Source organism: Crassostrea angulata, chromosome 8 (assembly GCF_025612915.1).
Source record: "Crassostrea angulata isolate pt1a10 chromosome 8, ASM2561291v2, whole genome shotgun sequence".
NCBI lineage: Eukaryota > Metazoa > Mollusca > Bivalvia > Ostreida > Ostreidae > Magallana > Magallana angulata.
In genome coordinates this window covers 13,561,887-13,583,113 of record NC_069118.1, presented here as the reverse complement: position 1 = coordinate 13,583,113, position 21,227 = coordinate 13,561,887, and the positions used below count along the sequence as shown (strand labels likewise).

Below are 21,227 nucleotides of genomic sequence, written 5' to 3'. Positions count from 1 at the left end.
TTATTTTTTGTCAAGTCACATAAGTAAACATTTATTTGTAACTCAAATTTAATCTAAAAAGTTGCTTATTTTTTATGTACAGTATATTGTTTACAGGTAACACCAATGACAATATAACAGCTATTGTTCATTTTTAAAAGAGCGTTCTGACCAAATTAATTTTACTACTGTTTGGAAAATGTGTCTTTTAAAAAATATAGTGTTGTATTATTACTGTTAGTTAAAAAAAGTGCAGAAATATCTACTATTTTTTATCATTTTCACCTGAACTATTTAACTGCCTTTTTTATATTGACCGATATCCTATATGAGAGTGTTGCTGCATTTGTAAAGTACTTATATAAGCTGTTAATTAATCAATGACCAAGGAAAAGGAATTGTAAGAGTTTATTTCCGTGTTTTGAGTACTGCACATAAAATGATTACAAAGCCAATTCCTATAATTATAACGTTTTAAATATCGAACGCAGTTTTGTGAGTGGGAAAGATCAATTATGTAACGTTAAACACTCATTAAAACAAGCTAAATTAAAAACAAACTATATTTAGCACAAACCAAACCGTGGGAATTGTATTGTTTATATATTGATTTTCTGCGGATGAAATTGGAAAGATTTTATCAAAATCAAATTATAATCCACACTTTATTAATATTTTGAAGAGTCCCCTGTGTACCTCTTCCTCGTGCGTGTTTTATAAGCTACATCGTTTTCAAATAAACAGGAAGTACGTTTATAGAAATACAATATAATCTTATTATTTATTCTCTTATTCAGAAACTATTAACATCTACAATTGTTTCAAAGAGGAAGAGCAATCAACTAAATTAATCAGATAAATTAGTCTGAAATAAATGTTTTGTGTGGATGTGTATCGAAACATCATTGCCTACCTTATCAAAAATACCAATTGAAGCTTTCGACAAAAAATGTGTAAGTGTGCATTTTTGTCTGATTTTAAATCTAGTTTATTGTTGTTTTTACTCATTTATGTTCTTAACAAAGTTACCTTGTTAATTTTTTATTTTGTTTTCCATTTAGGTTATTTAATTGTAAAGATGTTGACCCTTTTTTTGATACAACAATCAGACGCATTTAACTTTGTTGGGTAAATATCAATATTGTGTCTTATTTGTGTGGGCTTTGTTGTTTTTTTCTGCTGTTTTCTGCTGTTGTATGTTGTTCTTCTTGTGAATTTTAGGAGGAGAGTTATTGTATTTCATTGTAATAATTTGATAAAATATTGCTTTCAAAGAATAACTATGAATAATCGCTTTCAGAACTTATGATTTTCAAGATGTCACGTCATTTATGACAAACGAAAATAGATGTGGGGTAATTCCATGGAATATTTCAACAAGCATTAAAAAGGGTCAATATTAAAAAATTGTCATATGAGATAAATCTTTGGATACATGAGAACGAACGATTAGTTCTTTTTGTTTATGTTTACTTTTTTTTTCAAATATTTCAGAGTATTCAAACACTGATGAGTTTTGCTTGGTATTCTTGGATTCAGTTAAGAACTTCTCTGCGAAGTCACAGATAAACAGTGTTCATGTAAAGTACTTAAATTTTGGTGTACAATACAACTTTAAAGTAGATCATTCTCCATGCGAATCATACCTAACCCTACAAGCTGTGGAAATGATGTTGCTTTGCCAGGAGAAAACAGGTAGTAGGACAAATTTCGTTATTGAAATAGTTTCTGAAACAGTAGTTTTTGCGTACATAAACTTCAAAATATTGTTTTTCTATAAAATTGATTTTAACCAAAGTTATGAAATTACAAATGACAAGGATTTTTTAATTAGGAAAAAAGTGCCTTGTTAATCTTTATACATATTTTTTAGTAAAAACCTATCAATTTGTGCTGAGATAATTATTTCTAGTTTTATAAAAAAAGTCGTTATAAAATCGTTTTAAAAAGAGTTTGATGAGCACATTTAGAAGTATCTCAAAAGTGTGTTATTTTCCCATGCTTTTTATTTTAAGTAAACGTTGATAGGTTCTAAGTGTTTGATCATGCCTGAAAAGCATAGCATCATATAGGAAGGGTGGTCTCTTTTTATTCCGTTGTGTTGTCATTCCTCTTGATCATCTTCTCTCTCTAAAGCACGTTTGCAGCTTCCCTGTTTTCCAAAGTTTACGAATCTTGTGAAATATTAGACCTTTCTTGCATGTCAACTTTTGATAAAGAATCGACTCCAAAGACTGCACAACACGTCTTCCCTTTATATTCAAAGTAAAGTAATTACGTTTCCTCCTTTGTATATCAAGCAACAGACTATTCAACTTCACGTTGTATAAGCGCAGGCAGTGACCCACCCTTTTGCATATAATGATATATTTGCTTAAGTCAACTTAATGAAAGTCTCTCATAATGAGAAGAGGCAGAGTTATTTTGGAGATTTCTTTAAGATACTTATTAGTTCTAAAATTGTTCTTACAAAAAGTTTGGCCTTATACATGTGATATAGTAGATACAGGTGAAGAAACTCGAATGCTAACTTTTCATTTCATACAAGTTTTAAACGGAACAATATGTCAAAAAAATGAAGATTGTGACAGAGGAAAAATGGAAGAGTGTCAAAAACACAAGGATATTAATCTCAAAATCTGTATTCGTAAGATACATTTATATTTCTTAACATTTAACATATAGATACATATACCTATTTTAACAAAATTTACAAAGTGTGTTCATTAATATAAGAATTCATCTAATATTTATTGAATTTGTTATAGCAAAACGCCATGTCTATGAATCCTGTAATGATTATGCACAGTGTGAGAAAAACAGCAAATGTATGTCTTCTGGCTATGTAAGAACGTGTCAGTGTTTTTCTGGTTACGAAGAAATTGACGGACAATGTGTTAAAAGTAAGCATTAAATATATTTATATTGATATTATACTGACAATAAGAAACAATAGTGCAAAAATTGTAAAACTGTATCACTCAAAAAAATAATTCATGCAAACGTGAATATTTATTGGTAAAAAAAAAACCCTTATAATGGTTATTCTTTTTAATGAAATCATCACTTATGCATGTACTAGTGTTTTTATAAACAAATGCATATCTAAATACCATGCTTCACAAATTCAAATGAAGCCTGTCACATTATCATAAACTTATTTTCATTTTTTACAATGAACGGTACAAAAATACCTTATTTAATACATATCAAAGATATTTTTTTATTTTTAAAAATGTTTGACTCATTTCAAAAGTATCTATTAAGGAGTTAAACAAGTAAAATGTAGTTTTTTAAAATTAATTTTTAATTTCAAATTTCAAATTTTCACAAAAAGTATGAAGAAAACTGCATTTAACAAAAGTCTATTAAAAGTTCTTTAAAAATTAAGTACTTGAAACAATTATACAGTTATGTTCAACATAACCTATAGAATAAGAATAATCCTATTTATTTTGCCGTTGTTTGTTATTTAAGTGAATCTTCGTCTTTTTGAGTCCTGCAGTCACTCTGAACAGTGTACAGGGTCTAGTGGAGCAACTAAATGTAAAGTAGTCGGGGGACAAAAAATTTGCTACTGCCCAGAGGGTAAAGAGATCATTAAAGGGGCATGTCTTAAAGGTTAATGAAATGCTATCATTTTGATAATAGCTGAAGAACAACATAGACAAGTTACAAAATTAGGTAAAAACTATCATTATATTTGATAAAACATTCTTTCAAAAAATGTAGAATCTTACATAAACAGGTAATTATTTTTGCATGTAAACAAATTGTATTTGACTGCATTCGCCTTAATTCGATTCAGCGCCATGATAGATATATGCACGTGCATATGCATATTTTGCAATTGATGGGTACACTTTTATTTACTTGGTAATCAAGTGTTAATGCATTTCATATGTTTGTGGTGAAGTCAACTAAATAAGTCAAGAAATCAAAACTTTAAATAGACGCAAAAAAACCCAAGAAAGTAAATTCCACAATGCGTTATAATAAACTAGATAAAATTTGACTCGCTTAGAAATATGGTTTTAACATTCTGGAGTAGCCTAGAAATTTAAAATTTACTGTACATACCAAATCTATTAAAAAAGGAACTTTTTGATTCAGAATATCGCAGTTGACAATGAACACGCTTCTCGCCACTGTGACCCATGTTCGATAACCGCGATCAAAGTTTGTTGTATGCGATAGGGTATGGTGGTCGCTCGCTTCGACAGGCGGCTTCTCTCTGAGTACTCCAGTTTCCTCCCACATCATTGATAGTCTCGCTTCAACACCCGTGCGAACGTGATACATTAACGACGGAAAGGATATCAAAAATAAGGATAGCATAACACATTTTAAGGAATTATTTAGATGTGTTTTTACTTTACAATCTCCAAAATCTAAAGTCAGAGAGACATGCGCTAAAGTCCGATGGCATACAACGTTCGATTTTATCAAAAAAGATTTACGTTGATGAATTCACGTTTCTCTGCGTTACATTGTTATTATTGATAACACGGCTAAAAACAGATGCAATTGTAACGCCGTTACGAAGAGAATATAGTCTTCAAGAAAAATTATTTGAATCTAAATAAAAATACTAGACTTTGACCCGTGTGTGCACGGGTTGACATTGCATATGATATCGGACATTTACGAAATAGATACATCGACATACCGTATTGTTTACATTTACGTAACCAAGCTTTAAGACTCCAATAATGCTTTTAATTTCACTACACTCTACTTAGATAGAAGTATCCAACTGTGTCCCGGAACGGGCCATCCCCACAAGATACATGTATATACCCGTAATGTAGCCAAAAAAAATACAGAATCTCTCCGAAACGATTTTGGAGAAAATGAGGCTGCATTGAATATAACAGTCAAACTTTCATCTATAAATTTAGTTCATTTTAATGAAGAATTCAACACTTTTTATGCTTAACTGCACAACTGCTCTGTAAATTAGTACATAAAAAATTATCTTGGAACTTGGGTTACACAGAAAATATTTCAAACATATTCATTATTAAGCACAATAAATTTTAAAATGCAAAATAATTCATCAAAACCTTACACTTTACTCTATCGTTTAAATGAGAAGATTGTTGACAACTGAATGTCTGTATATTTGAATAAGGATATCTTTTTATCCTAGCTGGATTAGTTCTTGGAGATAACTGCTACATAAATACACAGTGTACTGGCACACCAAACTCTGGTGTATGTATGATTGACCATCAGGACAATGTAACGCCGGTCTGTCAATGTACTTCTGGATTTATAAGATATGGAGACAGGTGTTTGCAATGTAAAGTTAACCATGTTTTAATTTATTTGAAGTCAGATGTAATTTTGTTTTAATAACAGTCATATTCATATATTCATTACTGTCAGAATTTCCATTCAAGATACATGTACTTGAAAAACTTCTTGCCTTTGGGATTTTTTTTGACAATAGCAATAAGTTGATATATATAAGGAATCATTCTTTGAGTATTATGAGGTGATAATATTGGTCGGGGCGTGATCAAATCCAATAAAGCCCAAAGGGCGATCACGCCCAGACCAAAATTATCACTCTATAATATTAAAAGAATGGTTCCTTATTACTTATATTTATATGATTTTAAGCCATCGTACGATTAATATTTTAAATATAATTAAGCAAACCCCGCTGGCGCTCCAATTATACGTCATTTGAAGTTATGGGTTTTGTGGTACAAAATCGATACGTAATGTTATCACAGGCAAAGACACTTGAAAATGTAAATATAATTGTATTTATTTATATTGGTCTTCGTTTGTTTGAGTATTAAAATAATTATATCAGGTTGGATTTGATAGTTATATTGGTATGTACAAAGGTGAATGGCATGAGCAAAAATGGTAACTTATAATATGACAAAAATCAAACACAATAATGCGCGATGACTTTTGACGAAAACTTATATTCTATCTATAATTTCTCTTACGCATTTAATTTAAAGCAATCTTAGACTTTACATCATCTAATTATTTGCTCATACAAAAATCTTATTTGATTGAGATTGATATTTATCAGTCAATAAAAAGCTTTACGAGGATTGTGAGAAAGATGATCAGTGTAACGGGACATCAAAAGAGAAAGTGCTTGTCTGCAAAAACATACGCCACAGAAAACTATGTATGTGTAATTCAGATTTTGTAGAGGACAACGAATACCTGAAATGTCGCAAAGGTAAGGTATTTTCATAAAACGTATCCATATTTATTATGTCTCTAAAGGTTTAAATTGTATTTGCTTTAAGCCGAATGGTTAATGATACAATTAGTTTCAAAATGTTTTGTAGCTGGAAAAGAAATACATACAAAGTGTAAAATAAATGAGCAATGCACTGGCACGGAAAATGTAAACATATGTGTTACGAATGGAAAAGAAGAAAATGAGGAAGGTGTATGTAGATGTAATGACCAGTTTGGTTGGATTGATGGAAAATGCCTAAAAAGTATGATCATGCGCTAATCATAAGAATTATGTACATGGATACACAGTAATTCAGTCGAAGATTATAATTAATTGCGAAAAATGATTTATATTCATTGGAATGTTATTCAAATTCAGTTTGGAAATGCAATATTTGTTGGACCTTTAAATAGACGGGAAGACGAAGAATGTTAGATTATATTAGATGTAATACTTATTTATGCCTCCTCATTCCCCTGCCCACACATCAAACAAACTTTAAAATGTGTTGAATATTTTACTGATCAGAATATGATTATATCCTGATCAGAACATATGAACTTGTATGTACATCATACATAGAGCATAAGTATATTTCAGTTGGAATGAAATTATTTGAACCCTGCGTTAACAACAATCAATGCAATGGGACAAACAATGCAGGAAATTGTACAGAAATTGGAAACAACACATTATGTTACTGTCAAGATGAATATTTGGATTTCAAGGGGAGATGTATCAAGGGTATTTTTCTGTTCAATTCTAAAATGTATCTCTTTTTCTTTTGGCTTTTGAGAGACAATGACAGTCATCATTGAGCTTCGCTTGAAAAGTGAACATTTTAAAAATCAATAAAAACCAAACTAAGTCATAAAAAATCATATAACATATTTCTGACAATATTTGAGTAGTAAATTTTATTGCTTGTCTCCACGACAACAACAATAAAATAATTTGTTTCACATTGTCTTTTAGTTGCCTTGGAAATAATCGACCATGTGGCCAAAAATACCGCTTACCTCTATTATTGAACACCACAATATCCAAAAAATATATTTTTTTTTACACTTTCCACTTAATATATGGACAGAGCTCAATGAAGACTGACATTCTTTCTTCAAAGGACTGTCCCATGTATCCTCAATGTATTTAAATGATTATCCAGTTTAAAGGTTTTAATAGGTATAGTATGAATAAGACTTAATATATACATGTAGTACAAGAACATATTGTAAAATAATTTTCAGCGTTGCATGTATATATTGATTTATATGTCGTGCTTCGAAACGATGTATTCTCCGATATATAATATTACAGGTAATAAAGACATTAATGAGGAGTGCGAAGCAAACATTCAGTGCACAGGAACGGAACACGCCAGTGTATGTGGGGAAAACCAGACTTGTACTTGTGACAAGGGGTTTATCAGACTAAGAGAAGAGTGTGTGTCAGGTAGATTCAAAATAGATAAATTAATGCAATAATATTTGATACATGTATCAAATTCCTTAAATTCACAAAATTTTTCCAACTTAACGTTTTTGGCTTCTAAATTGAATTTTTTTTTAAAGTTGATTAGTCTTTCACGGTTTAAACGTACAGGTGAATTACTATGATTGATTCGACACATGATATTTGGTATCAAATCAGCCATGTAGTGTAAAATACAATTAATAGCACTTGATGACAAGCAAATGAATATTCACCATTGAACAAGTGCAGTTTAAACCAAATGTATTTATTGTTATAAAGAACTGAAAATATCGTCGAGTTCTCAAAATTGTCGTAACTAATGTACAAAGCGAATGATATAAAGAACACGTGATCGGTTTTGCAAGAAAAATTTTACTTGAAACGGTGTAAAATAAACTAAAGGTTATTATCGAGCGTAAAATTAGTTTATGATCTTCTGTTCACAGGATTAATCGATATCTCTGCCATTCAGTCAACTAAAATGTCACTGAATGATTGCTAAAAGGTGGCTGAAAGGTATACATGTACCTATGGCATTCAGACACCTTTCCAGACCATTCAGTTAACATTTAGTTGACTGAATGGCAGAGGTTCATCCTGTAGTTATTTATGATTACGGTATAAGCTTAATGTAATTCTTTTAAAAACTTTAAGTACTTCCATTAAAAAGGTAAGTTAAAGTGTGTGGACATAAACACGAGGTTAAACTTGAAATATGATAGAGACATCGTGATAATCAGTTTTTCAGTAGAATATATTTAAATTTATGTATGCCAAAGATCTGTGCTATTAGATAGATAGATGTCAGTTTTTATATTTGTTGTTGTCAGTAATATTAAAGCTGTAGTATTTTCTATAAAAACATTGCATTCAATGAATGCTAGTGTGTAAATGAAAGCATTTTGTTCAACCTACCAAAAGTTTGTATATATGTAATCTAGAAATAAATTTGATTATGAATGTGATCTTATTGATACCCGTATTTTTTAACTTGATGAACTTGATCCTTACTATCACATATTTTAAACATTGTGCAAGCTTTCTCAGTTAAAATGTGAAAATGACAATGACAATATATTCGTTTGTTTATGTTTTATGATATATATATATATATATATATATATATATATATATATATATATATATATATATATATATATATATATATACAGCCTACTCCCGATAAATTGAAATTCAGGGGACCATGCAAATTATTTCAATATATCCGTATTTCAATATAAGCGAAATTGACTGACGTGAAGCCGCCATTTTGGAAAGTTCAATCCCGATGTAAGCATAGAAAACCAAACCCGAACAAATTATTAGATCATCATTTATCTATTACAATAAACGGATTACATGGAACATTAGTCCTTGAAAGTTTGATTAAAATTATATCCGAAAGTTTTGAAGTTTCGTTTTGTTACTATCTTAAACCTCATCATAATCTCGGATCGCATTCTTTTACGTTTTAGAAAAACGTTAGAGAAAAATCACCACACTCAAACGCTTCAAATATTGCTGAACGCTGCTTGTATATCATCGTAAGTGTACACGCGATAATCTCAAAATCCTTAGCTATTTCGAATTTAGGCTTTGTTCATAACTAGTTTGTATTGAGCGTCCGGAGATAAGGTATTTCTTTTCCGTGGGGTTTCCATATTACGTCTAGCCTCAATACATCCGTATTCATAAAAACAAAACATTAAACAGTGAATAAATTTTACTTTTTAATAAAAGTATAAAAACACACATGAAGAGAAACTTATCAATTCACACCTTTGTATATCAACCGGTCAGTCTGGCATAATTACTGTCACCAACCGTGACGACAGCCGCCAGGGAGAACTTCAATATAACCGTTATAAAAACAACTAATTATCACCTTTGGGGACCGATCAGTGGCTTCAATATAAGCGATATTTCAAAATAACCGATTTCATTATATCCGTGAAATAAATGCAAAGAATATGAGAGGTAAAATCTGGGGATTTATTCCTATTTCAAAATAAGCGGAATTTCAAAATAAGCGAGTTCAATATAAGTGGAGTAAGCTGTATATTAGATCGTTGGGTATTTTATCTTGTGTCATAATTACTGGTAGTGTTATGGTATACTAGGTAAGATATCCGGATATTCTATATCATGTATATTGTGAACCTCAGGTAATCTAACACTAGGACAATCTTGTGTTCATGACACCCAGTGTACTGGTACAGAATACGTTGGAACATGTATAAAAGGAGTGTGTTTCTGTAATGAAGGATATGATCTTTATCAGCTGCAATGTTTGCCAGGTATGTACGCATTCACAATTCTATTTCAATCTAATAATTTGGAAATGATCTTTTTTTTTTTTAGGATTTCTGTCTTCATTAACATGTAGCTTATTGCAAATTATAATTTGAAATGCAGGAATTGTAATATCTTATACATGTTTTTGATTAAAACAATTTAATCTTTGTGTTAGCTAATGTTAAGGTTTTTTGTGGGTTTTTTTTTAGAAATTACAATTAGCTATGTCTAATGTCAGCTCGCACTTCATCGGTTGTATGACAGTAGATACTAAACACTAAGAAATAATAGATTTATGCATTGAATTATATTCTACTTGTCATAGTCTGATTTTTGTTATACATTAGGATTGTAAATACTTCTATTTTTTTTTTCTTTTCAGCTAAAGAAAAGTTAACTTGGTTTAGTGGTAATTGATGACAACTTTTAAAAGAATCAAACATTTTATCAGTGTAATTTTAATTGTAATAACTATCCAACCAAGCTATTTATTTTAAATTTATTTTAAAATTTTTAGAATATGAAAATCAACTAATTTTGATAGCTGTCGGGGGATGGTTTGGTATGGTAGCGTGTTCAGTCACTACACTATTTTGTGCACTGAAAAGAAGAAAATCAAAACCTACAAGGTATAATGACCTTATATTTTCAGGAGTATACTTGATTATACGTATGTGAGGTACCTAGCAATAATTTATATAATTGTGTGCAATCTCTATGAGGTCATCAGATCGTACATTGTATGGAACGTGTACAGTTGCTGAATTCAGGATAAAATGTCGCAATTCTTCACACTTACCAATAAGTACTATTAACTACTCCGTCGCAGATAATACCGTATTTGGAATCACGGATCATGTGAGCAAGGTTTCGCATATTGTCGATCTCTGCAATTATTTACATATTACATATTAAAATATATGAATATTTTATTTAAGGTTGAAGGAGTAAATCAAGAAAGTTACATCTATGATCAAGCCAAAAACATCTACGAAAAAGCACATCAAATGGACCAGCAACAGGAGACTGAAAACGTCTACAACGATGCTTATGAAAGGGACCAAGACGATGAAACTGTAAACGTCTACAGTGTTTCAGAACCCCAATGTTACCACAGAGGGGAGGAGGATTCTGACGATACATACAATCACCTTCACCAGAAACCTCTACAGATGTCTGATGACACGTATGGTGTGCCGAAGTCCATCTCGATTCCGTTGTAACGAACATTACAACAGAATACATTTTTGATATAATGCGCATTTTATGATAATATTATTCTTTTTTAATTCTAATCAAGAAAATAACCAAAACATAGTCTTGTCTTTTATCTGTGATAACTTCTAAGACAGAATTTTTACTACAAGTGTGTTAACTTTTCAAGCTAATTACCCGATCATTTTCAATTTTCGATTAGATGCTATAGCTAAATCAAATTATATAGGGAAAAGCAAATAATGAAACATAGTAATGTGCAAAACGAATGTTCTTAAAAGTAAAGCTATAATTAGAATAGTTTTTTTTTTGGGGGGGGGGGGCTGTAATTTTTGTTTCTTTTAGACATGAATTTCTCCCAAAAAAATCAAATTTCAAATTAATTAAATATTTGAATATTTACAGCATAGAAGCTTATTATCAACTCGATGGTTTTTTGTTTCTTAGGATTTATATAGTTTTTAACCATTTATAGTTTAATTTATCACCATGCACAATAGCTCATACATACAGTGGTGGGTTGTTTGAGGATCTCGATGTATAAATACACTCATGTTTTTATTTACTAGTATATATTATTTAAAAGAAAAAGAATTGTTTGACCTTTATGGTATGGTCTTAATTTCTGAATATAACATGTAAGTTATAATGAAAAAAAACATTTCACACTGTTTGATCATCTTTATTTGTTTTAAATAACTTTCCTGAAAAGGTTATTTTTTTAATTGAGTCTATATAATGATGATACATGTCTTGAAAAATTGAACCACTATGTGTAAGAGTACATAATGATCAAAACATGTTCGAAGAAAATTTGAGACTTTGACGGTCAGGAAAGGTATTTGATAAATGTAAGATACAAATTCACTGTATTTACTGTAAATTATCATCTTCGATAAAAAGTTGATGCAATATTAAATTTCAGAACCGGATAAAGAGAAGGAAATTTGCCTGCGCTTAGAAATACCACTAACATATTATCAACAACTATTTGTAAGCAAAGAAGTCAGTTATACCCTTGAATGTTCTCTTTAGTAATTTCTTAAGATTTTCATGATGAAGAACAAATAAATTGGACAATATAGTTATTATATATAACCAATCTTTGATTGTATTGAATTGAGGGCAATGGAGCAGTGGCCAAATATGTGTTGTTATGTATTATTGCATAAGCAATTTCATCACGCCATGGTGCATATCCAGTTTGTCGTTCATGTACCGATAATTTTCATTGAGCAGTGGTTGCGTATATCTGGTTATTTTATAATTATATGATACTGCAATCGCAGATCTACATAGAAAGATTGGATGGGGCTGGGTCACTGCATCTCTCAAAAGTTATTAAACTTATAGGAAAATTATATTAATTTTCATTCATTTGCTTTTGCCAATTGGGGACCCCCCTCCCGGAATAAGTCCTACATCCGCATATTTATAATTTTATATATCACACTACCCATAAATAAAGTAATTTGACCATCAAGTGCATGTGCTTTACTAAACTAATATTAAGTATAGGATAAATAATATTGTAAACAATATTTCAAAACAAATTCAATTCATTAGTGTCATGCATGGTTCTTAAACAGTAGCTGTTAAACAGCTCATACATTGTAGGCCTATAACTAATTAATATTCATCAATATTCATTGATCAACTTTTGGATCCACGGTGTTTCTAAACCCTCGGACCCCCCCCCCCCCCTCCCCCTTGTTAAACTTTTGGATCCGCACATGATAAGGGTACGATGAAGCAGAGTTACCCCGCGTGCGTCATGATTTTGATAATGCAGGATAGACAACTCCTGGCGGAGAATGTCAGTTTCATGACGAAATACGAAAATATGACAGTTTCTAGCTTTACTTGATCGGCATTCGCCATTTTGCGAGTGTAGAGAAAGAACGAAGTCTAGAACTACCAGACCAAACAGCCGCCTTGAAATATGGCTGGGTTGCCAAGAAGAATAATAAAGGTAAAACTCAAACAATAAAAATGAAATAAATAGAAGCTAGACTAGACACCATTCATGTGTAACCATGTGTCGGTGTTTTCATTATCGCATAGTATACAATTTACATGTAGGTTGTCCAGTAAAGAAAGTCAGAGTCGGAAATAGCGAATTTGCCTGTACTGAAAATCTTGTTGCTGATAACTTAATGAAATACTGAACTTCTGTTAATCATTCTAAACAACTATTTTGAGAATATGCACATGAGGAATTTTACACGTGTGTAGTACATGTTCTGTGTAACCTAACTACTAGTAACATGATGTGGCCATGCTGCGGTAAAATGAAATGTAGGATTGAGGAATTTCGGTTAATACTTAGATCCTAAGGCAGATCAGGAAAGTATATATGTCCCCAGAAAGATTTCGTTATTTTAAGGATTATATATTAAGGATAAGGATTAGCACCTATTAATTAATATCAGTTCTAAAAATTTATATCATTTATTCATACATGTACATATCATCGTTTTGGTTCCTTCTATTTGGGTTAATATACATTGTATACCTCGCTACCCAAGTAACTTCAAGTTGAAGAATTGTATGGGGTGTTGTTATAACTTCCAAATTGATAAAGATGTCAGAATTTAAAAATCCCTTAATGCTAAAAGAAATTGTATTTTCCATTCATGTCAAAATCTAAGGGTAAACAGAGTTGATATGCAAAATATTCTCCAGAGGGAAACAATTTGTTACTATTATATACAGTTATTATATGGTTTTATACAATTATTTAATGCTTGAGCAGTCAATAGACGGGAATATTTTCCCGAGGTGCAGGGAACAGCTTAGTATGATCATACTGAGCTGTTCCCTGCACCAAGGGAAAAAAGTCGGGTCTATTGACTGTTCAGGCATCAAATAATAGTTTTATTACCTAATTCCATTTTTAGTATTTTGTGTTCACATTTATAAATTACAGGTTTTCATACATTATGCATTCAGGTCATTGTTAATCAATACTAAGATGACCTAAAAGATAAATTTTAAGAACAATAGTAAAATAACATAATAAAGTTATCTTTTAATCTTGTAGCAATTAAACTTTTTTTCTAAAATACGTTGCCGGTCCAATAGATCGCAGTCTATTGACCGGCGGTCCAATAGATCACAGTCTACTGACCAGCGGTCTAATAGGTCGCAGTCTATTGACCGCCAGTTCAATAGATCACTTTCAAACCTGTTTACACATACAAAATAGACGGAAAATATTTAATCTGTAATAAAACAAAAAAAACCCTTTGATTAGGTAATAAAATCTAATAGTGACTCAGATTGAGTACTAAAGCTCTAAGATTGTTATTCTTAACCTGAGAACTCTAGCTTTTGGTTTAATTGTTGAAATTAAAAGCCTGAAAACCCTAGTTTAAACCCCAGCAATTAAGACACCATCTTTGCTAGCCAAGGGTTTTCAGTCCACTTTGCTCCCCATAAACCCTAAGCGGATTTCGTAACGAAAACTCGGTGATGTGGTGGCACTCTCTAGCGACCAACTTGAGTTGCGCCCCTTGCATGTATATATTTTAATCGAAAAAACAACGGGTTATATATACATCATGGCATTAATACAACTTGAAAACATGTTGACAACCTAAAATCGGAACATAATTATTGATGCTATTAACAGTGATTAAATACGAATTAAGTTATAACCCAGGGAAAGCACGGGATGTTTTATTCATAGTGTTTTGTAAGGGAGTGAAAAAGTTGCCGATTTATATGAAAGCTTTCATGCCATAAAACCAAGTATCGTTATCGTGAATAAAAACACAGCTCATTGAACCCTTAAAAGCAATAGCCATAAAAAGGAACGTATATACGAACGGGATAGGCAACTTCTACATTCGTCATGTTTACTTCCCATGCTATCACGCGAGCCTTGACAAGTTTGTAGAACTATGTTCAATCTCAGTAAAATATATAGGTGTTTAAACCGATCTGGTTAGATCATCATTGGGGAGGCACTGTACTCGAGAACTTGTGTTTCAACTTATGTTTCACCAAAGATAACACATGTGTTTTCTTTTAAAGTTTATATTTACAAGCACTGCGATTGGATCAGCTACTTGCAGCTGCAGCCAATCATAAAACGGATCCGGAGCTTGTCACAGAGTTTTCGTAATGAAATCCGCCAAGGGTTTATGGGGAGCAAAGTGGACTGAAAACCCTTGGCTAGCGAAGATGTTAAGACACAGGCCTTAATTTTTTTTTCTCATTACAACATCATGAACGCAATTTAGTTTGTTAAAAAAATGCTGAATTTTTTTGTCGGACATCAGTCAAAAATTTTGTTTTATACTGTTTATGTTGCAAACCAGTTTACACAGTACACCATATTGTTGATTCAAAGTTTAAATTTGAATCGAAAAATCAATAAAACAAGTGTATCTTCAGTTTAATAGTACTTACAGAATCAATGCTATTGATTTATGCTCAAGAATTTAATTTACTAAAAATGTCAAACAAATGCCTTCAGCATTTTTTTAGGTATTAAAGTACTTGCTCCAAAAATGAATGCAAGGTTAAAATTTAGGATTAATGTGAACTTTATAGTGGAGGAGGATAAATGAACAGGATTTTTGAATTTTGTGAAGTTTTCATGCTCTTGATATACACAAGATAGTCACAACCAGTTCCGGGCATTAAAGTGAATATGCATGAGCTCATTTTATAACTCAGTCTCCCTTAACATATTCCTTTAAAAAATTTTAAAAGTAAGACTGAGATCAAAAGTGAGCTCATCTAAGTTAAATTGCCCCAAAGCCAGTGTCGATAGTTCATAATTAACTGAATGTCAAGCTAATCAGTTATCCCTTGTGAAATATGATGAATGAAGAACCTGGAAGGAAAAACAACCTTCTAGATTTTGTTATAGATAACACACACTGACAGGAAATACCAGAATGAAGTGGGTTGATGGGCTACCTTCTCTAAAAATGCAGTCCTATTATGCAAACTCATACACACGCATTTATTGATTTTTATTTAATTGTTGTTATCTCTTTTCAAGTCTGTTATATGTAAACATGGCTTCTGCAGAAAGCAACTAATGCATATAATATTTGTAATTTGATTATGACAATAAACTAAAGAGGAAGTTATATTTTCCTATCAGGGTATGATATACTGGTATCCTTCATTGTGACCCTGTGTAGATGACTAGATGTGTATTGATGATAGTGATATTAAGATTATAATAGCTAGTACAGTGTCAAGATGTTTTAGGTGGATTGACATTGTTTTTAAATAATGAACTCAGAACATGTAAAAACTGTAAATACAACTAGATAATGTAGGTATTTTTAAACCAAATTTAACAGGAATTTTCCTGGTGTAAAGCAAAAGAAAATAGGGAAACTATTTTCAAGGAAGGAAGGAAAGAAATGTTGGAAAAAGAATATACAGGTTGCAACCATTTATTAGAATTGATTTTATTGCGACAGAGAAATTAAATATAGAATGATAAATACATTATTCACAAACTATAAGAATGAGGTTGCATGTACTATTTTATAATTTATAATTTACAGACAACAGTTGAAATGTTCTTTTCAAAAAATCTGTTGGTGCATGCATGTTGTCTAATTAAAAGTACCAGGTATTTGCTTACAATTTGACCATATAATGGTACAGTTCATGTACCAACTAAAAATGTGTACCAGTCCATTTTGATTTGCAGTATATTTGAATTATAATGTCTTTTTGATATAGCTACAGAGTATTTTTGTTCTGTAGGAGACACAGAGATTGCTACAGGAACCTGTACCGGGAATTCAGGCACTCCCAGATGAGAGTAACGCCAGATATTTCCATGTTATTGTAGCTGGCCCAGCAGAGGTAGGGTAATATAGAGTCAGGCACATAGCAGCAGGGAGATCCCCCCCCCCCCCCGACCTCCTCTCTGTTTCATTAATTCACCTTTACATTAAAGTCACATTATTAGCAAACTGACTCCTCCACCTTTGCAGTGTGAAAAATTGATGTAGAAATTTCATATACATTTGATATGTACATCAATTACATGTACAGAGTATTTAAATGAAATAAAACAGAAAAACCACTTGGATCAAAGCTTGGAATATTCTTCGTTGACCTCATTCATTCACAGAATGTACACATTGCTTAATGTTTACATTTTTAACTGCCTTGGTCTGTGATAACACTACGAATCAATTTTGAATCCTATACCTCAATAACTTCATAAAATATGAGTGACACAAAATGAGCGTGTCTTATAGCATAACCGAAAAATGGTATTGACTGCGCAGCATAGTAATACATAGCATGTGCTACATGAAAAAAATAGTGGTTTTAGAAATCCTACTTCATTGAAATATACTTGTCAATGATATGTATTTTTGATTAAGTTCCCTTTTCCATTATTTTCAGAAAAATTTTCTTAAAAATTAAAGGCTCTTGGAGATCTTTTTTATTTCAAACAATTGGAACAAATATGTGTGATTTTAGCAGAAAAATAACTACTACATTTGTGTTTTAAGATCTTATGTATTGTTTTAAAGAGCAATAAATGTTAGATCAAAAAAATACAAGTATTACGTTGTAGCTGTTAAAAGTTTACATCTACACTATAAATAGACATTTAAAACATTTTTGCCATTTATTGCTTTTAATTATTGTTATTGTTTATTTTATCAGCTCATTTAAAAAGTATAAATACAGAGCAATTGTGAAAAACGAAAATTCAGTTACATATATATGTAGGTTTGTTTAATGTATATATGCATCAACTGATACTTCAATCCTCTTTTTCAGTCTCCATATGAGGGTGGCACATTTAAATTAGAATTGTTTTTACCAGAAGAATATCCAATGTCAGCTCCTAAAGTTCGCTTCATGACAAAGATTTATCATCCTAATATTGATAAATTGGGTAGAATATGTTTAGATATTTTAAAAGGTAAGTACATTTGTTATTTAGCTTTCATAACATAATAAGCATTGTTTTAAGGTTTCTCCACCCTTGATGTTTTTATGGTTAAATCCATGTAATATTTGTTTAAATCTGAAGATTGATATGTAAACATTCAAAATGAACTTAAATATCGTTATGTTGCAAATATTTTGTTCATGCTGTAAAAGCTAACACAGGTACACTCTAAGGGCAATTATAGCAATGACTGCTCTCCAATCAAACATCACATAATTTTTTTACTGATTTCTAATTAATAGAGAAATATTAAAGAAATTAATCGCAATCCTTTATTTTATGTATTTTAACATTTTAAAGCCATTTAAACTTGCTAGTATGAAAGGTATCACATTTAGAGTGCATTTTTATACAATTTTTCAACCATGAATAAGTACAGTTTAGAAAATAAAACGTCTATAACTTTTGAAATTATGGTTCAAACTCACTAATAATTGGTACATTTGTAATTCATTATATCTCCTATCGAAATCTGCAAAGAAATGTTTACCTTGCCAGGTAAAAATTATGAATTGTAGTCTCTGTCAACTTTTCCTATGTACGGTTTTATCAGTTTTTCATTGAATTCAGCGATTTCAACTCAAAATACTCTCTATAAATTATTAAACATTGGTGTCATTTCACTTTACATAGCTTAAAATGTGTGAAACACAAGTTAAATCAAGAAATACTGGCAAAATCATGCATCATATAACACTAATACAACTGTATTAAAACTGATAACAGTAAAATATTCTGGAATGCTCACAATGACGTTATGCGACAATCGAAAGACCTTAACATGCTGATAAAAAGAAATGTAAAGAATATAAAATGATTTATGCTTTGCTGTCTTTAGATGGTGTATATGGGCAATTAAAGTAGCAAGCAATGCAATAAATATACATAAACAACTGATGCCAGTTTTGTTGATTTTTGTCTACAATGATGCCAGATGGCCCTTTTCATAGACCATTGAATCATTTAAAGCATTTTTGTGTCTTTCTGTACATCTCTGTCTCTCTCTCTCTATCTGAATCTATATTTATCCATATAAAGAGAGAAAAATGTCTAAATTATTGTTAGGTCAATCAACTGATCATGAAATTATCCATGCATATCCAATCTAAATATATAATAGATACAATTTACACGTAACAGTGTTAACATTTATTTTAATACATGCTATCATTTAATCAATTTAGACGTTAAATGTGTTTGAATGTTTAAATGTTTTTACACTTAAAGAAATTATTAAAATTGACTCAGTTATATTTTTTAAAAGAATGAACTGATTTTTAGGATCTAGTTGATCTTTTTCTTTCCAATGACTTGTTTCCAGTTAACCTGCTTGCTCATGCAAAAAAAAAAAATCGCACCTTTTTATGTTCAGAGATTAAAGAGAAAAAGAGAAATACATGTAGTTTACTATATTATGCCTGAATATGACTGATATATAATTGAACATAGCTTTTATTTGCCAGAAAACATCCTGCAAGTGGAGTGTGTACTTAGTAGGTTAATCATTTAGACAGTATTGGAATTCTCATTCAGTTGTTTATATGAGTGGTCTTTGTTTCAGATAAATGGAGTCCAGCTCTACAAATAAGAACGGTCCTCCTATCAATCCAGGCTTTACTTAGTGCTCCTAACCCTGACGACCCTCTAGCCAATGATGTAGCAGAACAGTGGAAAGTTAACGAATCACAAGCCATTCAGACAGGCAAGTTGCTAATCTTGTCCAGAGTTAGCTCCCTTAGTATATTAACACACTGTGCAAAACATTTAACACTGAAACATGAAATGAAAATTTTGAAATGTTTAAAAGATCATATGAATAAATTGGCAATAGAAAAATTATTAAAACTAAGAAAGCAGATCTGAAATTTGTTCAATAAATTCAGTACTTTTAAATTTGTTCCATAAATTCAGTACTTTTGAATGCAAAATGCTGTTTACATCTCCAGTTAGCTTTAAAATTGCTTCTACTGTATATAAGAGTGAACGTAAAAAAAAAATGTGTTGATCAATTTCAAGCAATTATTAGAATGAAAGTTTGGGTAACTTAGAAAATTTCATTATTTTTTTTTTCCTTTTTGTAGCTAGAGCATGGACAAAACTTTATGCCTCGCTAGACCGAGAATGACAAAACTGTGTAGCTAATGAAGTGACCATGTTTTGTTGTGAACCAGACTTTGTAGATAACATCCGACAAAGACACCATGATTTATCCTTGGTTTCCTCAGCAACAGCTTAACAGTGGATTGCTGTTAAGACAGTGATATTTATTTCTTTATTCGCATTAGTATAAGAGTAGCATGAGTGTCCATTTTCATTGCATAATGCACTCCACTGTTCTCAGTATTATTGTTTTGTTTTGGTTTTTAAATGCATTGAGGAAAACAACCTATTCTGTTGTCATTGTCATCGAATTTCATTTGGCAAAAGTTTAAAACAAGAAAAATAATTAGGTTTTCACTGAATATATAGTTCTAGTAATCTTTATGAACTGTCCAAAATGTTTGTATGTAATTGTTGATATAGTGAAACTAAGTTAGATTTCTTATCCGACAAATGTCTTGTTCCTTTCATTTTAATAACAGAACTCATATTTTGTTATTTATGAATTATCCTCATTGATACTTTTACTTTATGTGAAGAATTCTTCTTTTTGACTATATTTTCAGTGCTGCAATTTAGTTGCTAAATACTAAGTTCTAAAATTAAATTACCGGTAAATAAATTACATAAGTGCTAATGTCCCTAAAAGTTTCATTTATATGCAGAGCTAACATACAAGCATAATTTCTTGTGAGAAAAATTGTGTATTTTGTTAAATGTATCTTTTTGAAATCAAGACATGTACAATTGATTTACCCCAAGTGAGTTGTGTCCAGAAGAAAATGTCTTACCTGTGAATTCACAGGTAAGGGGTGAGAATGTTAGCTTTTTCGTAACTTATTGAATGTGGACTTGTGTATCAAGACAGTTTCAATAAACTCTCATTTGTTACGTTGGTGTTCTACTTCTGATTTAAGAGGATTCGATGGTCATGGCCATTTAAAGACTATCATAACCTCCTTTTGAAAAAAACGCGTTGTTTAAAGATAT

At 31.0% G+C, this 21,227-nt stretch overlaps 2 protein-coding genes across 2 annotated transcripts; both read left to right on the top strand.

Annotated features, from left to right (window-relative positions):
- The first annotated feature begins 2,473 nt into the window (after nucleotides 1-2,473).
- Nucleotides 2,474-12,248, top strand: LOC128159676 (prion-like-(Q/N-rich) domain-bearing protein 25). The gene is made up of 13 exons (XM_052822845.1): nucleotides 2,474-2,626; nucleotides 2,748-2,882; nucleotides 3,457-3,600; nucleotides 5,132-5,284; nucleotides 6,038-6,193; nucleotides 6,306-6,461; nucleotides 6,800-6,943; nucleotides 7,517-7,651; nucleotides 9,838-9,969; nucleotides 10,350-10,376; nucleotides 10,485-10,596; nucleotides 10,738-10,825; nucleotides 10,906-12,248. The coding sequence occupies exons 1-13, from the start codon at nucleotides 2,503-2,505 to the stop codon at nucleotides 11,188-11,190; spliced, it is 1,791 nt and encodes a 596-aa protein (XP_052678805.1). The 5' UTR covers nucleotides 2,474-2,502; the 3' UTR covers nucleotides 11,191-12,248.
- Nucleotides 12,249-12,997: 749 nt separating this feature from the next.
- Nucleotides 12,998-21,128, top strand: LOC128160027 (ubiquitin-conjugating enzyme E2 N). The gene is made up of 5 exons (XM_052823276.1): nucleotides 12,998-13,154; nucleotides 16,925-17,026; nucleotides 17,963-18,107; nucleotides 19,699-19,839; nucleotides 20,219-21,128. The coding sequence occupies exons 1-5, from the start codon at nucleotides 13,125-13,127 to the stop codon at nucleotides 20,260-20,262; spliced, it is 462 nt and encodes a 153-aa protein (XP_052679236.1). The 5' UTR covers nucleotides 12,998-13,124; the 3' UTR covers nucleotides 20,263-21,128.
- Nucleotides 21,129-21,227: the final 99 nt, after the last annotated feature.